We start from the raw sequence: 23,909 nt of genomic DNA on the forward strand, positions 1-23,909 counted from the left end.
ACCAAATTAAACATAAAAGGTTTTGCACCACAAACGAAACTATAAACAACGTGAATAGACAACCCTCAGAATCAGTTCAGTTCAGTCGCCCAGTCATATCCGACTCTTTGTGACCCCATGGACTGCAGCACGCCAGGCATTCCTGTCCATCACCAACTCCCAGAGTTTACTCAAACTCGTGTCCATTGAGGCAGTGATGCCATCCAACCATCTCATCTGTCGTCCCCTTCTCCTCCTGCCCCCAATCCCTCCCAGCATCAGGGTCTTTTCAAATGAGTCAGCTCTTCACATGAGGTGGCCAAAGTATTGGAGTTTCAGCTTCAGCATCAGTCCTTCTAATGAACACCCAGGACTGATCTCCTTTGGATCTCCTTTCTGTCCAAAGGACTCTCAAGAGTCTTCTCCAACACTACAGTTCAAAAGCATCAATTCTTCGGTGCTCAGTTTTCATTATTGTCCAACTCTCACATCCATACATGACTACTGGAAAAAACATAGCTTTGACTAGATGGACCTTTGTTGGCAAAGTAATGTCTCTGATTTTTAATATGCTGTCTAAGTTGGTCCTAGCTTTTCTTCCAAGGAGCAAGCGTCTTTTAATTTCATGGCTGCAGTCACAATCCAAAGTGATTTGGAGCTGAAAAAAATAAAACCTGTCACTCTTTCCATTGCTTCCCCATCTATTTCCCATGAAGTGATGGGACTCGATGCCATGATCTTAGTTTTCTGAATGTTGAATTTTAAGCCAACTGTTTTACTCCCCTCTTTCACCTTCATCAATAGGCTCTTTAGTTCTTCACTTTCTGCCATAGGCTGTGGCAGAATGGGAGAATATAATAGCAAATGAAACATCTGATAAAGGGTTAATCTCCAAAATACATAAGCAGCTCATGCAGCTCAATACCAGACAAACAACCCAGTTAAAAAAATCAATAGAAGACCTAAACAGACATTTCTCCAAAGAAGTCATACATATGGCTAATAGACACATGAAAATATGCTCAACATTGCTCAGTATTAGAGGAATGCAAGTCAAGATTTCTATGAGGTATTACCTCACACCAGTCAGAATGGCCATGATCAATAAATCTGGAGACAGTAAATGTTGGAGAGTGTGTGGTGAAAATTGAATGCTGTTACCCTTTTCGTGGGAATGTAAACTGATACAGCCACTATGGAAAACAGTATGGATTCCTTAAAAAGCTAGGAATAAAACTGCCATATGACCCAACAATTCCACTACTTGGCATACACCCTGGGGAAATCATTATTGAAAAAGATGCATGTAACCCAATTTTAATTGCAGCACTATTTACTGTACCTAGGATATGGAAGCAACCTTGCTGTCCATCAGCAGATGAATGGATAAAGAAGATGTAGTACAAATATTCAATGGAATATTACTCAGTCATATAAAGGTACACATTTGGATCAGTTTCAATGAAATGGATGAACCTAGACCCTATTATACAGAGTGAAGTAAGTCAGAAAGAGAAAAACAAATGTCGTATTTCAATACACGTATATAGAATCTAGAAAGACTGTACTGATGAATCTATTTGCAAGGAAGCAATGGGATGAGACGCAGACATAGAGAACAGACTTGTGAACACAGTGGAGGAAGGAGAGAAGGGACAAATTGAAAGTGTAACATTGAAACATATACATTACCATATATAAAATATGTAGCCACTGGCGATTTGCTATATGATGTAGCGAGCTCAAGCCTGTGCTCTGTGACAACCTAAAGGGGTGGGACATGGGACAGAAGTTCAAGAAGGAGAGGACATATATACACCTATAGATGATTCATGTTGATGTTTGGCAGAAACCAACACAATATTGTAAAACAACTTTCCTTCAATAAAAAATAAATAAATTTACTCAAAATACAGAGAAAAAGAAGCTGTGGTACATGTATGCAATGGACTATTACTCAGCCATAAAAAAGAATGAAATTATGCCATTTGCAGCAACAGGAATATACCTAGAGATGGTTATGCTGAGTGAAGTAACTCAGAGAAAGACAAACATAAAATTATACAGATTTTTTAAAATAAATATACAAATGAACTTATTTGCAAAACAGTGGGTCACAAAACAAACTTATGGTTACCAGGGGGAAAAGAGAGGAGGGATGATTTGGGATATTGGGATTGATATATACAGAGTACTATATCTAAAATAGATAAAAAATAATAGCATACTGTATAGTACAAGGAACTCTATTCAATACTCTAATGAACTGTATGGGAAAAGAATCTAAAAAACATGGTTATATGTATAATTGATTCACTTTGTTGTATACCTGAAACTAACATAATAATATAAATCAAGTTTACTCCAATAAAGTTATTTAAAAAATTCGAGAGATTTAATCTTGATCACTTCATGAATTCTATTTTATAGGCCTAGGCCCTATAATCAGGTGCTGTGCTATGTCTAAGTTTCTGATCTTGAGGTGCTTACTTGTACTTAGTAAATTCTATTAATAAATTTACAAAACATTGAACAATATAACCATGTATAATTAAATGTGAAATTATGTGGCATCTTACAAGCTTCTCTAGAAATCTAGAGTGATGACTTAACCAGTAAAGGATGATTTATGGAAGAACTAGAATTCAAATTAGCAATTGTAGAATGTAAATGATTTGATCAGAGAAGCTCAAGAGACAAAGAATAAAAATGTGAAACCTAAAGATTCAAACTCATAGACCTGTAGAACAGAACAGCAGCTGAAGAATGGGGACATGTCTGGCTATTTGTGGCCCAATGGCCTGCAGCATGCCAGGCTTCCCTGTCCTTCACTATCTCCCAGAGTTCACTCAAACTCATGTTCATTGAATCAGTGATGCCATCCAACCATCTCATTCTCTGTCATCCCCTTCTCCTTCTGCCTTCAATCTTTCCAAGCATCAGGATCTTTTCCAATGAGTTGGTTCTTTGCATCAGATTGCCAAAATACTGGAGTTTCAGCTTTAGTATCAATCCTTCCAATGAATATTCAGGGATAATTTCCTTTAGGATTGATTGATTTAATATCCTTGCTGTTCAAAGGACTCTCAAAAGTCTTATCCAACACCACAGTTGGAAGGCATCAGTTTTTCAGTGCAAAGCTTTCTTTCTGGTCCAGGTTTCACATCTGTACATGAGTACTGGAAAAACCTTAAATTTGTCTATATGGACATTTGTCAGCAAAGTGATATCTCTGCTTTTTAATATGCTGTCTAGGTTTGCCATAACATTTATTTGAAGGAGGAAGCATCTTTTAATTTCATGGCAGTGTCCACAGTGATATTTTTGCCCAAGAAAATAAAGTATGTCACTGTTTTCATTCTTTTACCATCTATTTGCCTTTAAGTGATGGGACAAGAGTCCATAATCTTAGCTTTTTGAATGTTGAGTTTTAAGCCAGCTTTTTCACTCTTCTCTTTCACCTTCACCTCTTTAGTTCTTCACTTTCTGCCAGAGAGGTGGTGTCATTTGCATATCTGAGGGTTTTGATATTTCTCCTAGAAATTTTGATTCCAGCTTGAGCTACATCCATCCTGGACTTTGCATGGTGTACTCTCCATAGAAGTTAAATAAGTAGGATGACAGTACACAGCTTTGACACCCTCCTTTCCCAGTTGTGCACCAGTCCATAGTTCCACATACAGTTCTAACTATTGCTTCTGTACCTGCATACAGGTTTCTCAGGTGACAGGTAAAGTGGTCCAGTATTCCCATCTCTTTAATTATTTTCCACAGTTTGTTGTGATCCACATGGTCAAAGGCTTTAGTATAGTCATTGAAACAGAGGTAGATGTTTTCTTGAATTCCAGTGCTTTTTCTGTGCTGCAACAGATATTGGGAATTTGACCTCGGGTTCCTCTGCCTTTTCTAAATCTAGCTTGTACATCTAGACGTTCTTGTCTCACATATCGTTGAAGCCTAGCTTGAAGGTTTTTGACCATTGCCTTGCTACCATGTAAAATGAGTGCAATTCTGTGGTAGTTTGAACATTCTTTGGCATTGCCTTTCTTTAGGATTGGAATGGAAACTGACCTTTTCTAGTCCTGTGGCCACTACTGAGTTTTTCAAATTTCCTACAAATTTCCTGAATGCAGTACTTCAACAGCATCACCATTAGGATTTGAAGTAGCTCAGCTGGAATTCCATCACCTCCACTAGCTTTGCTCATAGTAATGCTTCCTAAGGCCCACTTGACTTCACATTCCATGATGTCCAGCTCTAGGTGAGTGATCACACTATTGTGGCTATCTGGGTCATTAAGATGTTTTCTGCATAGTTCTTTTGTGTATTCTTGCCACCTCTTCTTAATAGCTTCTGTTTCTGTTGCATCCATATAATTTCTGTCCTTTATTGTGTCCATTTTTTGCATGAAATGTTACCTTGGTATCTTTCTAATTTTCTTCAAGAGATCTTGTCTGTTCCATTCTATTCCTTTTCTCTATTTCTTTGCACTGTTCACTTCAGAAGCCTTTCTTATCTCTCCTTGCTGTTCTTTGGAGCTCTGCATTCAGATCGGTTTATCTTTCCTTTTTTTTTTTCCTTTGCCTTTCACATCTCTTATTTTCTCAGCTATAGTAAGACCTACTCAGACAACCATTGTGTCTTTCTGCATTTCGTTTTCTTGGGGCTGGTTTTGATCACCACTTTCTGTACAATGTTACAAACCTCCATCCATATTTCTTCTGGCACTCTGTCTATCAGATCTATTCCTTTGAATCTACTTGTCACTTCCACTGTATAACCATAAGGAATTTGATTTAAGTCAACCTAAATGGCCCAGTGTTTTCCCGTACTTTATTTAAGTCTGAATTTGGCAATAAGTTCATGATCTGAGTGACAGTCAGCTCTCAGTCTTGTTTTTGCTGACTGTATAGAGCTTTTCCATTTTCAGCTTCAAAAACTATAATCTGATTTCAGTGTTGACCATCTGGTGATGTCCATGTGTAGAGTCATCTCTTGTGTTGTTGGAAGAGAGTGTTTGATATGACCAGGGCATTCTCTTGGTAACACTCTATTAGCTTTTGCCCTGCATCATTCTGTACTCCAAGGCCAGACTTGCCTTCCTTGACTTCCTCCTTTTGAATTCCAGTCCCCTATGATGAAAAGGACAATTTTTTTGCTGTTAGTTCTAGAATATCTTTTAGGTCTGCTTAGAACTATTCAACTTCCTATTCCTTGGCACTAGTGATTGGGTCATAAACTTGGATTACTGTGATGCTGAATGTTTGCCTTTGAAATGAACCAAGATCATTCTGTCATTTTTTTTTTTTTTTTTTGAGATTGCACCCAAGTTCTGAATTTCAGGCTCTTTTGCTGACTATGATGGGTACTCTAATTTGTCTAAGTGATTCTTGCTCACAGTATTGGACATAATGTTCATATGCTTTAAATTTGCCCATTCACATCCACTTTCATTCACTGATGACTAACGTCAAAATTCACTTTTGCCATCTCCTTTTTGACCACTTCCAATTTACCTTGATTCATGAACCTAACATTCCAGGTTTTTTGTAATATTGTTCCTTACATCCTCAGAGTTTACTTTCACCACCAGATGCATCCACAACTGGCTGTTTCTGCTTTGGCTCAGCCTCTTCATTCCTTCTTGAGATATTTGTCTGCTCTTCTCCAGTAGCATGTAAGACACATATTGACCTGGAGGTTTGTCTTTTAGTGTCGTATCTTTTTACCTTTTTATGCTGTTCATTGGGTCCTCAAGGCAAGAATGCAGAATTTGCTTGCCATTCTCTTATCCAATATGCCACATTTTGTCAGAACTCTCCATCATGACCCATCTATCTTGGGTGACCCTACACAGCATGGCTCATAGTTTCATGAAGTTACATATAGCTGTGAACCATGTGATTTTTTGTATGTGTGTGTGTGATTGTGGTTTTCATTCTCTCTGCTCTATTAAGTAGATGTTGAATTGTTGTGTGTGCCAAGCATTGGAATGGGAACTGAGAGTGTAATGATGGCACAGAATCAGATTTCTAGAGCTAAAGGTAACAGTAATATTATATTGATCTTATTGTGTACTAAGTTCTGTTGTGAATCACAGATTTAGCCCATTTTCCAGTCATGGTTCTTCCTTGTATGCTCAGCTCATGCCATTTGTGATGTGGAACATTCCCTGGAGTTGGGGAATTTATCTAAGGAATTATTGCAAAAAGTAAAGTACACGGCATTGGGAATCTGGATTAGGCTAGTGGTACCTAGGTTGGACAAGAATCATTCCAAAGCGGAGAACTCACCCAGATTTGATCTTTGATAAGATTGTTGGGGATGATAGAGATCTATAGCTAGTGAAATGCCTGCGTGTTTTCTTGCTTGCTAATAAGCAGCATGGTGATCAAGAGTCAAATAGGAATGTTAAGAAGAGAAGTTAAACGTGTTGGTAGAAGTCACTATGTTATAGAAGCTAAATCTAGAATCTCAACAGAAAATACATGCAGGCTTATTGAACAATCCATCCCAATGCAGAACTGGGAAAAGACCAACAGATCATTTGTGTGTTTGTGTTCCCTGTTTAGTGACTGATTCTACTGTATTTGGGTCCCAGGATTCAGTGATGGCATGAAGATTAATTTTCCTGATGCATTATGAAGATAATAAAGCCCTTACTTTTGCAAATGGTAAAGAAAATGCCTTAAATACCTGCCAAAGTCAAGACAGACTGAAACTGCTTGAGATTTCTGTAAGATTATGTGAATGTGAACACACTGATTTGCAAATGATTACTCATCTTCACACGCATCTGAGCAGCAGAGCTCTCACAATTTGCCAACTTTTGACATGTGTATAATAGGTAACTTTATGCATACATAAAGACAGAGTGAGAATTAGAGGGAGAGAAAGTCTACAATATGGATATGGATATAGGGCACTCAATTAGATATGGGTAAAGGGCACTGTATTCTGAGATATCCACATGTTTTGCAGGATTTTAAGTGTTTCACCAGATGTTTGAATTTATATGGAATAGTTGTCCAACAGCATGTTGGTAAATTTTTCAGAATTTAGAGTAGTTAAGTTTCTAGAGTCACTAATTATAGCAAGTTTCCCTGGAACATTTATGGGCCTTTAGAGGTAGCAGGGGGAAAGAGAGCAGAAAGCCTGATCTCATAAATGGTCTTAAATTTTACTATGCTCAAAACAATATGGCACTAACATAGGAATATAAATATAGTTTGGATAATCCAGAAAAATTGGAAAAAATCTAATGTAATGTGTATGGAAACTTAATATGTGATAAAAGTAACACTCAATTTGGTCACAAATGATCATTTATTTAATTAATAATAATGGCTTATTCACTTTATATCTGGGAAAAATCTTAAACCCCTGTATCATAGTATAAGATAAAATTGTAGAAATTATAACAATAAAATATTTTTAACATTTAGAAAAATGCTTATACTAGTTTGCATTCCCACCAAGAGTGTAAGAGGGTTTCCTTTTCCCCACACCCTCTCCAGCGTTTATTGCTTGTAGACTTTTGGATCACAGTCATTCTGACTGGCGTGAAATGGTACCTCATTGTGGTTTTGATATGCATTTCTCTGATAATGAGTGATGTTAAGCATCTTTACCTCAGTGTTCATCGCAGAACTGTTTATAATAGCCAGGACATGGAAACAACCTAAATGTCCATCAGCAGATGAATGGATAAGAAAGCTGTGGTATATATACACAATGGAGTATTACTCAGCCATTAAAAAGAATACATTTGAATCAGTTCTAATGAGGTGGATGAAACTGGAACCTATTATACAGAGTGAAGTAAGCCAGAAAGAAAAACACCAATACAGTATACTAACACATATATATGGACTTTAGAAAGTTGGTAACAATAACCCTGTATGCGAGACAGCAAAAGAGATACAGATGTATAGAACAGTCTTTTGGACTCTGTGGGAGAGGGAGAGGGTGGGATGGTTTGGGAGAATGGCATTGAAACATGTATAATATCATATATGAAACAAATCGCCAGTCCAAGTTTGATGCATGATACTGGTTGCTTGGGGCTGGTGCACTGGGATGACCCAGAGGGATGGTAAAGGGAGGGAGGAAGGAAGCGGGTTCGGGATGGGGAACACGTGTATACCTGTGGTGGAATCATGTTGATGTATGGCAAAACCAATACAATATTGTAAAGTAATTAAGCTCCATTTAAATACATAAATTTATATTTAAAAATAAACAAAAAATAAAATAAGAATCAATCAAAAAGAAAGAAAGAAAAATGCTTATATACTCTAGATGATTATGCAATATGAAATAATACAGAAAACACAGAATCTTATTCACAAATAGATGGATAAGCCAACCATATAAAATTTTAAAAATCTCTAGATAACCAAATTAGGTAATAGGCTAGGAGAAAATATTTATAGCATGTGACAGAGGTCTATTATTTCTAGAATCCAAATGATAGGTAAAAATCACATAAAAGCATAAATAGTCCAGAGAAAAATACATGAAGAATATTATCAAAAGAGAAATGAAAATAATTAAAGAGCATATGACAGGATACTCATCCTGGGCAGTAGTTAAGGAAAGCAAATTAAATCAGTGAAATTCCATGCTTCCTGTTAGATTGCCACAACGAAATATACAAACAAATAGAGCCTATTATACAGAGTGATGGAGAAGGCAATGGCACCCCACTCCAGTACTCTTGCCTGGAAAATCCCATGGATGGAGGAGCCTGGTAGGCTGCACTCCATGGGGTCTGTATGAGTCGGACATGGCTGAGCGACTTCACTTTCACTTTTCACTTTCATGCATTGGAGAAGGAAATGGCAACCCACTCCAGTATTCTTGCCTGGAGAATCCCAGGGACAGGGGAGCCTGGTGGGCTGCCGTCTCTGGGGTCGCACAGAGTCGGACACGACTGAAGCGACTTAGCAGCAGCAGCAGCAGTATACAGAGTGAAGTAAATCAGAAAGAGAAAGACAAATATCATGGTATATTAACACACATATATGGAATCTAGAAAAATAGTACTGAGGATCTTACCTCAGTTCAGTTCAGTTCAGTAGCTCAGTCGTATCCGACTCTTTGCGACCCCATTCATTGCAGCACACCAGGCCTTCCTGTCAATCACCAACTCCCGGAGTTCACTCAAACTCACGTCCATCGAGTCGGTGATGCCACCCAGCCATCTAATTCTCTGTTGTCCCTTTCTCCTCCTGCCCCCAATCCCTCCAAGCATCTGGGTCTTTTCCAATGGGTCAACTCTTCGCATGAAGTGGCCAAAGTATTGGAGTTTCAGCTTTAGCATCATTCCTTCCAAAGAACACTCAGGACTGATCTCCTTCAGAATGGACTGGTTGGATCTCCTTGCAGTCCAAGGGACTCTCAAGAGTCTTCTCCAACACCACAGTTCAAAAGCATCAATTCTTCGGCCCTCAGCTTTCTTCACAGTCCAGCTCTCACATCCATACATGACTACTGGAAAAACCATAGCCTTGACTAGATGGACCTTTGTTTGCAAAGTAATGCCTCTGATTTTGAATATGCTGTCTAGGTTGGTCATAACTTTCTTTCCAAGGAGTAAGCATCTTTTAATTTCATGGCTGCAGTCACCATCTGCAGTGATTTTGGAGCCCCCTAAAATAAAGTCTGACACTGTTTCCACCTTTCTCCCATCTATTTGCCATGAAGTGATAGGACCAGATGCCATGATCTTAGTTTTCTGAATGTTGAGCTTTAAGCCAACTTTTTCACTCTCCTCTTTCACTTTCATCAAGAGGCTTTTTAGTTCCTATTCACTTTCTGCCATAAAATCTTACTTAGAGGGCAGCAAAGGAGAGGGGCGAGGAGAGGGTGTGATGATTTGAGAGACAATATTTAAACATACATATTACCATATGTAAAATAGATAGCCAGTGGGAGTTGGATGTATGATGCAGGGAACCCAAAGTAGGTGCTCGGTGACAACCTAGAGGGTTGGGATTGGGAGGGACTTGGAATGGAGGTTTAAGAGGGAGGGGACATATGTATACCTATGGCCAACTCATGTTAATGTGTGACAAAAATCATCACAATATTATAAAGTATTTTTCCTCTAAAGTTTTTTTTTTTTTTAAAGAAGAAAAAAATGCAACTCCCCCCCCCCAAAAAAAATAAATAAATAAAATAAACAAGCAAATAGCATTTAGGGTCATGGTGATTATGGGGAAATGTAGATGATAGGAACACAAGTTTTCATAGAAACTGCCAGTATTTTTTAAAGTTATGAGGCAACATCTATTAAAATAAAGCATGTGCATACTTTGGGAAAATATTGAAGGCAAAAGAAGAAGGGAGTGACACAGCGTGAGATGTCTCGATAGCATCACTGTCTCAATGGATGTAATCTGAGCTAACTCCAGGAGATATGGAGGACACAGGAGCCTGGTGTGCTGCAGTCCATGGAGTCACAAGGAGTCATACATGACTTAGCAACTGAATAACAACAACATACTTTGACTAAAAAATACTACTAATATGAAAAGTATATTTGAAAGTATTTATTGCAGCATTAATTTTCATAGTAAAATAAAATTGAAGTAATCTTAATGTCTTTCATCTATGAAATGGGTTTAGAAAAGTAAGGTATATTCAACCTATGAAAGCTCTGTAGCTTTATACATAGATGAGTAACTCTGTAGCTCTTACACATGGAGGACATGCATATTGTTACTTGAAGCAAAATGTTTTTTTATAAGTGGAAATTCTCCATATTTATATGTATTTGAATGTGTTTGTATGAGCATGGTGAAAGATGTTAAATTGTTCACACTAATTACCTCATGATTGACATTGGAAGAAAGAAGAGGGAGATGATTACCTGTTTTATACACCTGTGTATTGTTTCACATGTTACTACACAAGCATTACTTTGGTTCCTTTGTCTGTCTGGTTATTTCTTTATCTTAGACAAAAAACCTAATCTCAAATTCTAGTCCCTCTGCTTACTGGATTGCAAAAGGGAATGGCAACCCACTCCAGTATTCTTGCCTGGGAAATCCCATGGGCAGAGAAGCCTGGTTGGCTACAGTCCATGGGATCACAAAAGAGTTGGACAGAAATAAACAACAGCAGCATCTACTTACTGCCTAAATGGTCTTGGAAAGTCACATAACCTCTTTAAGTCTTATTTTTTCTCATCTGAAAAATAGAAATCATATTATCTCACAGAATTGTGGGGAGGATTAAGCAAAATAAGATTTTTTCTGTGGGGAGGATTAAGGAAAATAATATATACCTAATTCCTAGCACAGAGCTAGGAAAACTCCCCTCTTCCTTTTACTTAACTCTCTGTTGATGTGTTTTCAGGGATGCAAGCCAGTTACCGTATTAGAACTAATCTCAATGAATGGTTGAAGCCACTGTGCAAACAAATTATTCAACAAATTCTAAAGCTAAATTAAAATTATTTTCTTTGATGATAAAACCATTTAGGATAACCTATATCACTGTTCACTCCCTTCATTCATCTAGACATTAAGAGTTATAATAATTAATTTCATATGGCCCATCAAAAGTATGAAATTAAGTGACCAATCCTATGACCTACACTGGTTCTTACTCTGAATTCAGGTTGGGTTGTGTGGGGGTCTGAAAGCTTCTTCTCTTCCCAACCAGCTGTTAAGGATATGGTAGCTCATAGTCTTTCTCCTATACAATAAAAAAACTCCAAGTTGGAGAAGTCAGACGATTCAATGGCTTAAAATCTCCCTGCATAATAGTTATTCAAATTCCAGCAATAATTTCTCTCAGTTTCTAAGAAAACGTTCATCTTTTAACTAGTATAAGACTTGCATGGCTTGCAGCTTCTATTCATACATTTGGATGAATCCAAATGTCTCCTGCTAGAAAGGCTAATGCCGAACTTTAGGGAAGGACAGAGTCAGTTTACTCCCCTGTCTCTATTTAGATTTTAATATTCACGTGCCTAATTATAACATATTTTATTATAACATGATTTGTTAGCTTGCCTATCTTCCCACCATTAAAGGTCTCCATTAGAGTAGGGGCATTAAAAAAAAAAAAAAAAAAAAAAAAAACACTGGCTCATTGGAGATGTTCCATAATTTTTAGATGAATACCATTTTAAATGAATGGTATTGAGTAGAATATTTTCAACACTTTAGAGACTCCCAAATGAGAGAAGGGGAAGCCCTAGTTAGAAGCCCTCCATGTAATTTGCATCAACATCCCAACAGTGGAGAAGAGTCCAGTAGCAAAGGAATTATTCAAAGCCAGTTCCCCTCATTATATAAATCTAAAATACGAAGCGGCCAAAACCTGCAGCAGTGAGCATGTCAAACATGCTTATTAATAATGGCTCAAAATGGAGATTTACTACAGTTAAGAATAAGGAGAGGGACCATAAATCAACTCTGGTGAGGAAAAAGCAAAGAAAAATTCTTATTTAAAATATATGCATATGCTTTGTAATCCTAAAATGGAGATTGCTGTATTGAAATGGAGTCTTTATTTGTAAGATTGAATTCACTGAAAATATGTTTTATGCCAGTATTCATTTTACCAAATTTCATTTGCTTTCCTTTGGCTGAAAAGTTGAGGACTTAGTTTATTGCTTGAAAGCAAAAGAAGGTTTTCTTAGTTGAATCTCTTCATCCCTTGCTTCAAATGATTACTTGTAATGCTCTATTTGGCTTATGGGAAAATGCTGCTTTATGGGCACATGTGTTGAAGAGAAGTGTTTTTAAAACATTCAATTAGCGTGCCTTCAAGTTAAAATTAAAAAAAAAAAGTGATAGAGTTAAATTCTCATAAAAACCCAACTGTTGCTTAGAAACCAATTATTTTCCTATTCAAAACTACTCCAAGGGTCATCAAGCTCACTCTTGGTTGTATTCCAACCAAGGTGGATACATGTGTTTACTTCATAAATCAGACCATAACACTCCCTTGGCCCAAATTCTTGGTTGCTTTCTAATACAAATCCCTGTCCCTGTTAAATGCAAATCCCTGTCCCCAGTCTCCCCGGCCAAACTTATCTCATCTTATTTTTCTTCTCATCTGGCTCATAAAGTTCAGATTAACTGACTTCCTCTCCACTGCTTGAACACATCAGTCTCTTCTCTGCTAAGACCTGTACCTCTCCTCTGCTTTGAACACCCTCTCCCCTGCCATTCTTCCAAGAGTAACTGCTCTCAGTCCTTTGAGAGTCTGTTAGATGTCACTTCCAAATAAATTATTTCTTACCATTCTATCTAGGTTATCTCCCCTATCCATAATCTATTATATAATTCATAACTGTTTTGTTTCTAGAACATACTTGCAAGTAGTTCTGATTACATGTATATGCATATATAAACTTGGAGATAAACAATAAGATGAACAATATCTCCCATATTCCTCACTAGATGGCAGGATCATGAGAGCAGGAGCCATATCTGTTTTATTTATTGCTGACTACCCAGCAATTATGACATTGCCTGGCGTATAGCATAGTTCCTCAGTAAATATTTGCTGCAGGAATTCTCAGTATCAAGCCTAATGCTTGGCACATAATAGGTTGCCAATAAACACTTTTCAATTGAGTCTGTTTCATTTCCATAGAATTTAGTGAGTCCCATAAATTCCATAAATTAATTCCAAATGCCAAACTCCTACCATAACAGCAGGGTCTCTGGAAATTCTGCTGAAATGACAAATGACAATTCAGGACAGATGAATAAGGAGGATGCCTAAAAGCTCAATCTGAGTTTAGAGATTCTTTTCTAGGATAAAAATGCCACCAAGATAAATTTTAACTCTATCAGAATTAATCCCTCTAGTTAATTGTTCTCTCAAGCTATTTCTTTCTAGTGGGAGACTTTTGGTTTTACCTGGGAGTTACCATGATGCGTTAATAAACTAACTTGAGCTTTTTGTTTCACTTGTTTTTGAAAAAGCAGCTGATAGGTTTCACTTTGAGTTTTCCAAGACTCATGCTTTAAGCAGCTGAGATCATAGTCACTGCACATCCTGTATAGCTCACTAGATCCAGAGCCAAGAGACTATTGGAATTTGTAGTTTATGATACAACGACAGCATTAACACAGGAAAATGTTTTGGCAAGATAACAAATAGCTGTGATGAAGCGGTTAAGTTCCATTTGTTTAGGCTCTGTGAAAATTAATTTGCAAAGCTTTCTAAGTCTGGTGTGTGTTCTAGTTTATATGTAAATTAAAAGATTGTGTGAAAAGGATTCTAGAGATGATGCCATTCAGACATTTCAGACAAGTTGTCCACTAATTAATTTTCACTCTATTTTACTTTATTTACGTTCACATTTTCCTCAAAAGTAAGTTGTATTAGTCAGGCTAGAAAAGGACACCTCCATAGCCAATAAGCCATAATGACTGATGCTTTTTTAAAAAGGGCAGAAGACATACAGATGGCTAACAAACACATGAAAAGATGCTCAACATCAATCAATATCAAATAAATTGAAATCAAAACCACAATGAGGTACCATTTCACGCCAGTCAGAATGGCTGCTATCCAAAAGTCTACAAGCAATAAATTCTGGAGAGGGTGTGGAGAAAAGGGAACCCTCTTAGACTGTTGGTGGGAATGCAAACTAGTATAGCCACTATGGAGAACAGTGTTGCTGCTAAGTCACTTCAGTCATGTCCGACTCTGTGCAACCCCATAGATGGCAGCCCACCAGGCTCCCCTGTCCCTGGGATTCTCCAGGCAAGAACACTGTAGTGGGTTGCTATTTCCTTCTCCAATGCATGACAGTGTGGAGATTCCTTAAAAAACTGGAAATAGAACTGCCTTATGACCCAGCAATCCCCCTGCTGGGCATAATCACTGAGGAAACCAGAATCGAAAGAGACACGTGTACCCCAATGTTTATCAGAACACTGTTTATAATAGCCAGGACATGGAAGCAACCTATATGTCCATCAGCAGGTGAATGCATAAGAAAGCGATTGGTACATATACACAATGGAGTATTACTCAGCCATTAAAAAGAATACATTTGAATCAGTTCTAATGAGGTGGATGAAACTGGAGCCTATTATACAGAGTGAAGTAAGCCAGAAAGAAAAACACCAATACAGTATACTAACACATATATATGGAATTTAGAAAGAAGGTAACAATAACCCTGTATGCGAGGAAGCAAAAGAGACACAGATGTATAGAACAGTCTTTTGGACTCTGTGGGAGAGGGCAAGGATGGGATGATTTGGGAGAATGACATTGAAACATGTAAAATATCATATGTGAAATGAATCTCCAATCCAGGTTTGATGCATGATACAGAGTGCTCGGGGCTGGTACACTGGGATGGTCCAGAGGGATGGGATAGGGAGGGAGGTGGGAGGGGGGTTCAGGATGGGGAACACGTGTACACTCATAGCGGATTCAAGTCAACGTATGGCAAAACCAATACAATATTGTAAAATAAAATTAATTAAAAAATAAATAACAAAATAAAAATGGCAGAAAATTAAAATTTTGACTGGGACAACCATGGGAGTTAGAAAAATAATTCAGCGGTGAGTCTCTAAATTTGGAAATAGAAACTCTCCTAGCATTCTACAAAGACACTTCTCTTTCCAAGGGTAATATCAGGTGTTTATAAACCTGAAGGATCAAAAATATGGAGCATAGTTAAGTATTAAAAGTCTGGGGATAACTGAGAGCTCTGCACAAATCCATTGAGGGAGAGTTTCTTACTCTGAATCTTGAAGCCTTAGTTCATTTGCCCCGCTTTGCTCTGCAGGTAAAATCCACAGGCTCATTCCATGGCAGAAAGTGAAGAAGAACTAAAGAGCCTCTTGATGAAAGTGCAAGAGGAGAGTGAAAAAGTTGACTTAAAGCTCAACATTCAGAAAATTAAGATCACGGCATCCAGACCCATCACTTCATGGCAAATAGATGGGGAAGCAGTGGAAACAGTGGCTGACTTTATTTTTCTGGGCTCCGGAATCACTGCAGATGGTGATTGCAGCCATGAAATTAAAAGACGTTTACTCCTTGGAAGAAAAGTCATGACCAACATAGACAGCATACTAAAAAGCTGAGACATTACTTTGTCAACAAAGTTACGTCTAGTCAAGGCTATGGTTTATCCAGTAGTTTTGTATGGATGTGAGAGTTGGACTATAAAGAAAGCTGAGCACCGAAGAATTGATGCTTTTGAACTGTGGTGTTGGAGAAGCCTCTTGAGAGTCCCTTGGACTTCAAGGAGATCCAACCAGTCCTTCCTAAAGGATATCAGACCTGGGTGTTCATTGGAAGGACTGATGTTGAAGCTGAAACTCCAATACTTTGGCCACCTGATGCAAAGAGCTGACTCATTTGAAAAGACCCTGATGCTGGGAAAGATTGAGGGCAGGAGGAGAAGGGGACAACAGAGGATGAGATAGTTGGATGGCATCACTGACTCATTGCACATGAGTTTGGGTGGACTCTGGCAGTTGGTGATGGACAGGGAGGCCTGGTTTGCATGGTTTGTTGGGTCGCAAAGAGTCGGACACTACTGAGCAACTGGACTGAATAAGTATGGGCACCCCTTGTTCTGTTTTCACAGCCTTCCTCTTATAGCATTTCCCTAGAACCTAGATACACCACATTTGTAGACCTATTCTAGGTCCTTTTTTCACCTGAGGTCCCTGGACTGGTTTGACACATTAATTATGTCTCAACACATACAGTGATTCTAAGAGCATTGACCTCTTTCATCAGTCCAGCTCTTCATGAGCAGTTATCCCCATTAGGTCTTATTGGGGCCCTGAAGATGAAAAACATCTTTTCTTGCATGAAACAAAAGCTTATTCTACCCACCTACAGTAGAATGGTTTTCTAAAGTCCTAAACTTTTTTTGGAATGATTGATATGTAAAGCAACTGATTTGAACTTTTGCACTTTAAATTGATTTCAACTGGAGTCTAGACATTAATGTTCCTCTTGCTTTACCAAAAAAGAAATGGCAGCAAAAGTTTTACAATGGTCATAACAACAACTTAACACTGAAACCCTGATTCTGGTAATCTGCTCATGTATGAAAACTGCTAGGTACCAAGGGATTTCAAGCAGTTTGAGTCTTGAGACCTGAGTACTGATGCTTACTCTGTCCTTCCCTGCCTCTCTCTGGCTGTTTGGTTTTGAGCTGAGGACATTCTCTCCCCTTATGGCTTTCATTTCATTGTAGCCATTTAGATTAGATGACCTCTAAGGTGGCTTTGGTTTCTGAAAGATCATTAATTTCTGGCTGACTTAAAATGAGTAATCCAATGGTAAATAAACTTTGATACCCTTTCAGGAATGAAGCTAATGGTACACTTGAACAAGAGTGATTCTCAATTGTCTAAGCATGTAGTTAGAACAAGGCAAACAGGCTTTAGCAGTGAAGTGGATGTATAAAACCCTGAAACTTTTTGTCATAAAGAATGCCATGCCCAATTTAAAAGCAAATCAAATATTCGTATAGAACTTCCACTGTGTTTTTGTGGGGGTACTTTTGGGGTGTGAAGTTTATTAATGAAACACAGTAGCATGGTATATTTCTCCATATATTAGTGCCCTCTTTTATTTCCTTCAGCAGTGGAGAAATATACCATGTTCAAGGAGCGGAAGAATCAATATGGTGAAAATGAGTATATTACCTAAAGCAATCTATAGATTCAATGCAATCTCTATCAAGTTAACAACGGTATTTTTTACAGAGCTAGAACAAATAATTTCACAATTTGTATGGAAATACAAAGAAAACCTCTAATAGTCAAAGCAATCTTGAGAAAGAAGAATGGAACTGGAGGAATCAACCTACGTGACTTCAGGCTCTACTACAAAGCCACAGTCATCAAGACAGTATGGTACTGGCACAAAGACACAAATATAGATCAATGGAACAAAATAGAAAGCCCAGAGATAAATCCTCACACCTATGGACACCCTGTCTTTGACAAAGGAGGCAAGTATATACAATGGAGAAAAGACAGTCTCTTTAACAAGTGGTAAAACTGGTCAACCACTTGTAAAAGAATGAAACTAGAACACTTTCTAAAATCATACACAAAAATAAACTCAAAATGGATTAAAGATCTAAATGTAAGACCAGAAACTATACAACTCCTAGAGGAGAACATAGGCAAAACACTCTCTGACATAAATCACAGCATGATCCTCTATGACTCACCTCCCAGAATATAGCAAATAAAAGCAAAAATAAGCAAATGGGACCTAATTAAAATTAAAAGCTTCTGCACAACAAAGGAAACTATAAGCAAGGTGAAAAGACAGCCTTCAGAATGGTAGAAAATAATAGCAAATGAAGCAATGGACAAAGAATTAATCTCAAAAATTATACAAGCAACTCCTGCAGCTCAATTTCAGAAAAATAAACCACCCAAACAAAACATGGGCCAAAGAACTAAACAGATATTTCTCCAAAGAAGACATACAGATGGCTAACAAACACATGAAAAGAGGCTCAACATCACTCAATATCAAAGAAATGCAAATCAAAACCACAATGAGTTACCATTTCATGCCAATCAGAATGGCTGCTATCCAAAAGTCTGCAAGCAATAAATGCTGGAGAGGGTGTGGAGAAAAGGGGACCCTCTTAGACTGTTGGTAGATATGCAAACTAGTACAGCCACTATGGAGAACAGTGTGGAGATTCCTTAAAAAACTGGAAATAGAACTGCCTTATGACCAAGCAATCCCACTGCTGGGCATACACACCAAGGAAACCAGAATTGAAAGAGACACGTGTACCCCAATGTTCATCACAGTACTGTTTATAATAGCCAGGACATGGAAGCAACCTAGATGCCCATCAGCAGACAAATGGATAAGAAAGCAGTGGTACATATACACAATGGAGTATTACTCAGCCATTAAAAATAATACATTTGAATCAGTTCTAATGAGGTAGATGAAACTGGGGCCTATTATACAGAGTGAAGTAAGCCGGAAAGAAAAATACCAATACCGTATACTAACACATATATATGGAATTTAGAAAGATGATAATGATAACCCTGTATGCCGAGGCAGCAAAAGAGGCACAAATGTGTAGAACAGTCTTTTGTACTCTGTGGGAGAGGGCGAGGATTGGATGATTTGGGAGAATGGCATTGAAACATGTATAATATCATATGTGAAATGAATCTCCAGTCCAGGTCCGATGTATGATACAGGGTGCTCAGGGCTGGTGCACTGGAATGACCCAGAAGGATGGGATGGGGAGGGAGGTGGTAGGGGGGTTCAGGATGGGGAACACGTGTGTACCCGTGGAGGATTCATGTTGATGTATAGCAAAACCAATACAATATTGTAAAATAATTAGCCTCCAATTAAAATAAATAAATTAAAGAAAAAAAAAAGAAAGAAAGAAACACAGTAGCATCTGCCCACCCAAACTGCCATAAAAAAGCAGCACAATGCATTTATGGGGTTGGATTATTTTTGTTAATAATTTTCATGAGAGTATTGAAAATGCAATATGTACCAGCTGTTACTATGTTGATCATACACATCTGCCTTCCAAGGAAGATTCCTAAGAAATCATAGGAAAGGGAATTGTATTAGTTTCCTGTTGTGTTTCTGACAAATAATAGCAACTTAGTGACATAAAACAACACAAATGTATTATCTTAAAGTTTGGAGGTGAGAAGTGTGAAATGAGTCTCAGTGTCATCAGGCTGGTCAGCATTCCTTTTGGAGTCTCTAGATGAAGAATCTGTTGCTTTGCCCATTCCAGCTTGTAGAGGCCAACTGTGTTCATTGGCTCATGTTTCTAACTCCTCTGCTGACCTCTCTGACCTCTCTTTTCATTCTTAAATATTTTCTCTGTATCTGTGACCTTTCTACACCTCTCTCTGAAAATAGACCCTTGTTATTTTGTTGGGCCCAGATAATCCAAGTAATCTATGCATCTCAAGATGCTTATTAGTAACAATTTATAATTGATTAATTAGTTTTAGTAATTTCTTCCCAGTATATTTTACAACATAAGGTGACACATTCACAGGTTCTGGGGTTTGGATGTGGACATCTTTGGAGGAGTCTATTATTCAGCCTATGTCTGAGGCCAGAGATAACAACAAAGGCCTAAGAAGTAAATGACTATCTAAGGTAACACAGCTAATTTGTGGCAGTGCCATGAATATATCCCCAGGATCCTCACATTGGCCCTGTTTATGTACATCGCTGATGAAAACAGGTAGGAATATGCACTGATGGAGGCTTTATTTTTATAATAATCTTGAAATGATTGAGAAATAAATATAAAATTCAGTGAATTTAAAAGAGCATTTTACATATACACAATGGAGTATTACTCAGCCATTAAAAAGAATACATTTGAATCAGTTCTAATGAGGTGGATGAAACTGGAGCCTATTATACAGAGTGAAGTAAGCCAGAAAGAAAAACACCAATACAGTATACTAACGCATATATATGGAATTTAGAAAGATGGTAACAATAACCCTGTATACGAGACAGCAAAAGAGACACTGATGTATAGAACAGTCTTATGGACTCTGTGGGAGAGGGAGAGGGTGGGAAGATTTGGGAGAATGGCATTGAAACATGTAAAATATCATGTATGAAACGAGTTGCCAGTCCAGGTTCGATGCACGATACTGGATGCTTGGGGCTGGTGCATTGGGACGACCCAGAGGGATGGTATGGGGAGGGAGGAGGGAGGAGGGTTCAGGATGGGGAACACATGTATACCTGTGGCAGATTCATTTTGATATTTGGCAAAACTAATACAATTATGTAAAGTTTAAAAATAAAATAAAATTAAAAAAAATAAAAGAGCATTTTAGAGATGATAGTTTATATTTTTTCAAACATATTTTTAATGCAAGAGCTTCCTTAAAATTTTAATTTTGCTGGGTCATGGTACCTTCTAATGATAAAGTGACTTGCAGTGATAACATAACTTAAATAATGATGGGAAATGAAAGTGCTAAGGAACAACATGTACATATTCGCCTATCTGCTTCTTCCCCTCCTTGTCCTTCTCTTTCTCCTTCTGAAACTGGTCATTGCTGCCATTTTGAAAATCTGCTATAACTGGAAAGTTAATTGAAACTTTTTAAACTGAAGGGAATGGAGCTACCAGAGGCTTATTACCATGGTTTATCCAAATAGTTATTTGCCATATTTCACAATAAAGTCCACCTAATTTTGATGTTGACTCATTCTTCTAAGGCTCTAAGGGAATTGTTTTTATCTCTTCTCCCACTTCTACACACTAATTGCTGTAACAGTTAAAAGGGTTATAGAATTTTGAATTTAGATGAGATTAGACATATTGTCCAGCCCAATACTTTTCTCTTTCACAGTATCTTTGGCAGATATTTGCCACATTCCTCTCTTGCCTGTTTTCTTCACCCATGACATGGGAAGGAATGATGACTGCTGTAAATTAAGCAGCTGTATTTAGTTTGAGTTCCTGAGAGAGTAGGTATTTTTGAGAGGGTTGTGGCTCTATATTATTAGGCTCATGTTCTTTACTTCCTCTGCTGCAGGCTTTGGTGCTCCTCTTCTAGAGTTTTATACACACGTGACCTAATTGCATACTGTTCCCTACCCCCAGTGCAGTAATTGTTCTTACATGTATCTGCCTTCAAAATTCAACCTAACCCAGCGATGGACATGCAATAATAGTTCACTGTACTGCTGATGGATGTGGGAGGTGGATGAATGAATGATGACCATATAATGTCAGAGACATGACGCATGGATCCAAAGAGATACTAAGGGGGCAGGGAAAGGTTGAAGTAACAGCTTCTGATCATCACTGATATAAAATTAGTAGGCTAGCTACACTACTATTCTGCTAACTTTCTTAAAAAGAGTAAAATATAACTGGAAATAGGACAGAAATGTATTTAATAGATTCTTTAATATGACACCAAAAATAAGTGGATGATTTCCTTTCAGATATTTCCATTCAGCACTCAATTCCTTCCTTTTCTGCTTATCAATGAACACATCATTCATCTGCTGTTACATTAAGTCAAGTTGCCAAGCTGTTGTTTGGCATTGATTGCATGTATGCGTGCTCAGTTGCTTAGTTGTGGCTGATTCTTTTCAACCCTATGGACTGTACCCTGCCAGTCTCCTCCCTCCATGGGATCCTCCAGGCAAGAATACTGGAGTGGGTTGCCATCTTCTCCTCCAGGGGATCTTCTTCACCCAGGAGTTGAACCTGAGTCCCTGTGTTGGCAAGTGGATTCTTTACCACTGAGCTACCTGGGAAGCCCCCTGATATTCTGGGGGTACATAAAATAATCACTGCCTCAGTTTGGTCTTGACAACATATAGAATAATGCCTTGTATATGTTGAATGCTTTCTAGGACAAGGTTGATTCCTATATCATTCCTGTCAAACAAAGAAGCAAAGTATCAGCTAGGAGTTGCTAAATATTTAGTGCACCTCAATATGACCAGTGGAGAAGGAAATGGCAACTCACTCCAGTGTTCTTGCCTGGAGAATCCCAGGGACGATGAAGCCTGGTGGGCTGCCATCTATGGGGTTGCAGAGAGTTGGACACGACTGAAGCGACTTAGGAAAAAAAAAAAACATAAATCTATGAACAGATGATGTGGCTGATCTATGCCATCTTCTTATTAAGGTATTAATTTTGACTGTACCCATCAAAGAGGCCATAGGATAAATGAGTCTGAAATAAGAATCTCTGATCTTAAGACATCATTAAGGTAAGACTTAGAGAAGCTGACCAAGATTCAGGCTAGGAAACTGCCATAATGACACCCAAGGATGTCTATGGGTGGGGAACATTGTATGGCTCTGTGATTTTATGACTTTCATGCCATAGTTCTTATTACATTGTTTCCCCAGCCTTCCACCCAGCTTGATTCTACTTTTTTTTTTTTTTTTTCCCTGTTTCTAGTTCCTTCTTTCTGGGGATTGGTGAACTCAGCTTGGAATCTTTGCTCTGTGGGGAAACGGCAGTCACCAGTCAACATAGAGACTAGTCATATGATCTTTGATCCCTTTCTAACACCCCTTCGCATCAACACTGGGGGCAGGAAGGTAAGTAGCCATGTTGCTTCCATTGTGAAGTTGAGGATAGGGGAGATGCTGATTCTGAAAGCCAAACTTCTAGTCCTTGATCTCTGTGATGAGTTTGTCCTTCCACCCAGGAGTAATATCACAGACTTCAGGTCTATTGCTAACAAATATGTCTTAATCATGCTTTTTCTCGCTACACAGTCAATTTCCATGTTTCTGATTACTTCCTTGTACTTCCTGGATGTTTCCTGAAGTCCTATCCCTTGGAAGCCCATGAAGGAAAGTCAGAAAACAGTGTTTGCTGCCCCTAAATATCATGCTGGGAAATTCTTTCTCTCAGAAACCTCTTTACTGGGGCTTCTTTTAACCTCAACAAAGTGAAAATCTTTTTATCAAAAGTAAAATCATACATTTATCATCCTGTAAGAAAAACAAACAACCACAACCTTAGGTGGTTTATGAGAAAATCAATAATTAATCTTACTGGGGCTTCCTGGCTAAGAATCCTAGCTTGTGCATAGAAATGCTGAACTATGATTCCCATTCTCATACCAACATCTCTCCTTTCTTCCCCCCCACCTCCCCCCACCCATGATAACCTTCGCCTTTGTTTATAGAAGAGTATAATGTCCATGGGGTCTTCTCATCACAGGAATCTAGCATTTCTTTTGTTACCTTTTACTGTTGAGTAGGTTGTTGAAGGTGGGGAAAAAAAAAAAAAAACTACAGAAAATTATGTTTGAAGGTGACTTAGCTGTTGTGAACTCAAGAGAAATGGAAAATCATTTATGTATAAGAAACTGAGGTTAAAATTATGGATAACTTTTGCTATTGCTAGTAACTGATTTTCCAGGGTTTGGGC

The 23,909-nt window shown here is 38.1% G+C and overlaps 1 protein-coding gene across 1 annotated transcript in view; it reads left to right on the top strand.

The window, feature by feature from the left end:
- CA10 (carbonic anhydrase 10) overlaps positions 1–23,909 on the top strand; it is an 841,230-nt gene that overhangs the window by 316,317 nt on the left and 501,004 nt on the right. The window contains exon 5 of the mRNA XM_055577599.1: positions 22,926–23,068. Within this exon, the coding sequence (XP_055433574.1) occupies positions 22,926–23,068 (143 nt within the window). The remainder of the gene's footprint in view (positions 1–22,925; positions 23,069–23,909) is intronic.

The sequence above is a fragment of the Bubalus kerabau genome, chromosome 4 (assembly GCF_029407905.1).
Source record: "Bubalus kerabau isolate K-KA32 ecotype Philippines breed swamp buffalo chromosome 4, PCC_UOA_SB_1v2, whole genome shotgun sequence".
Taxonomy (NCBI): domain Eukaryota; kingdom Metazoa; phylum Chordata; class Mammalia; order Artiodactyla; family Bovidae; genus Bubalus; species Bubalus kerabau.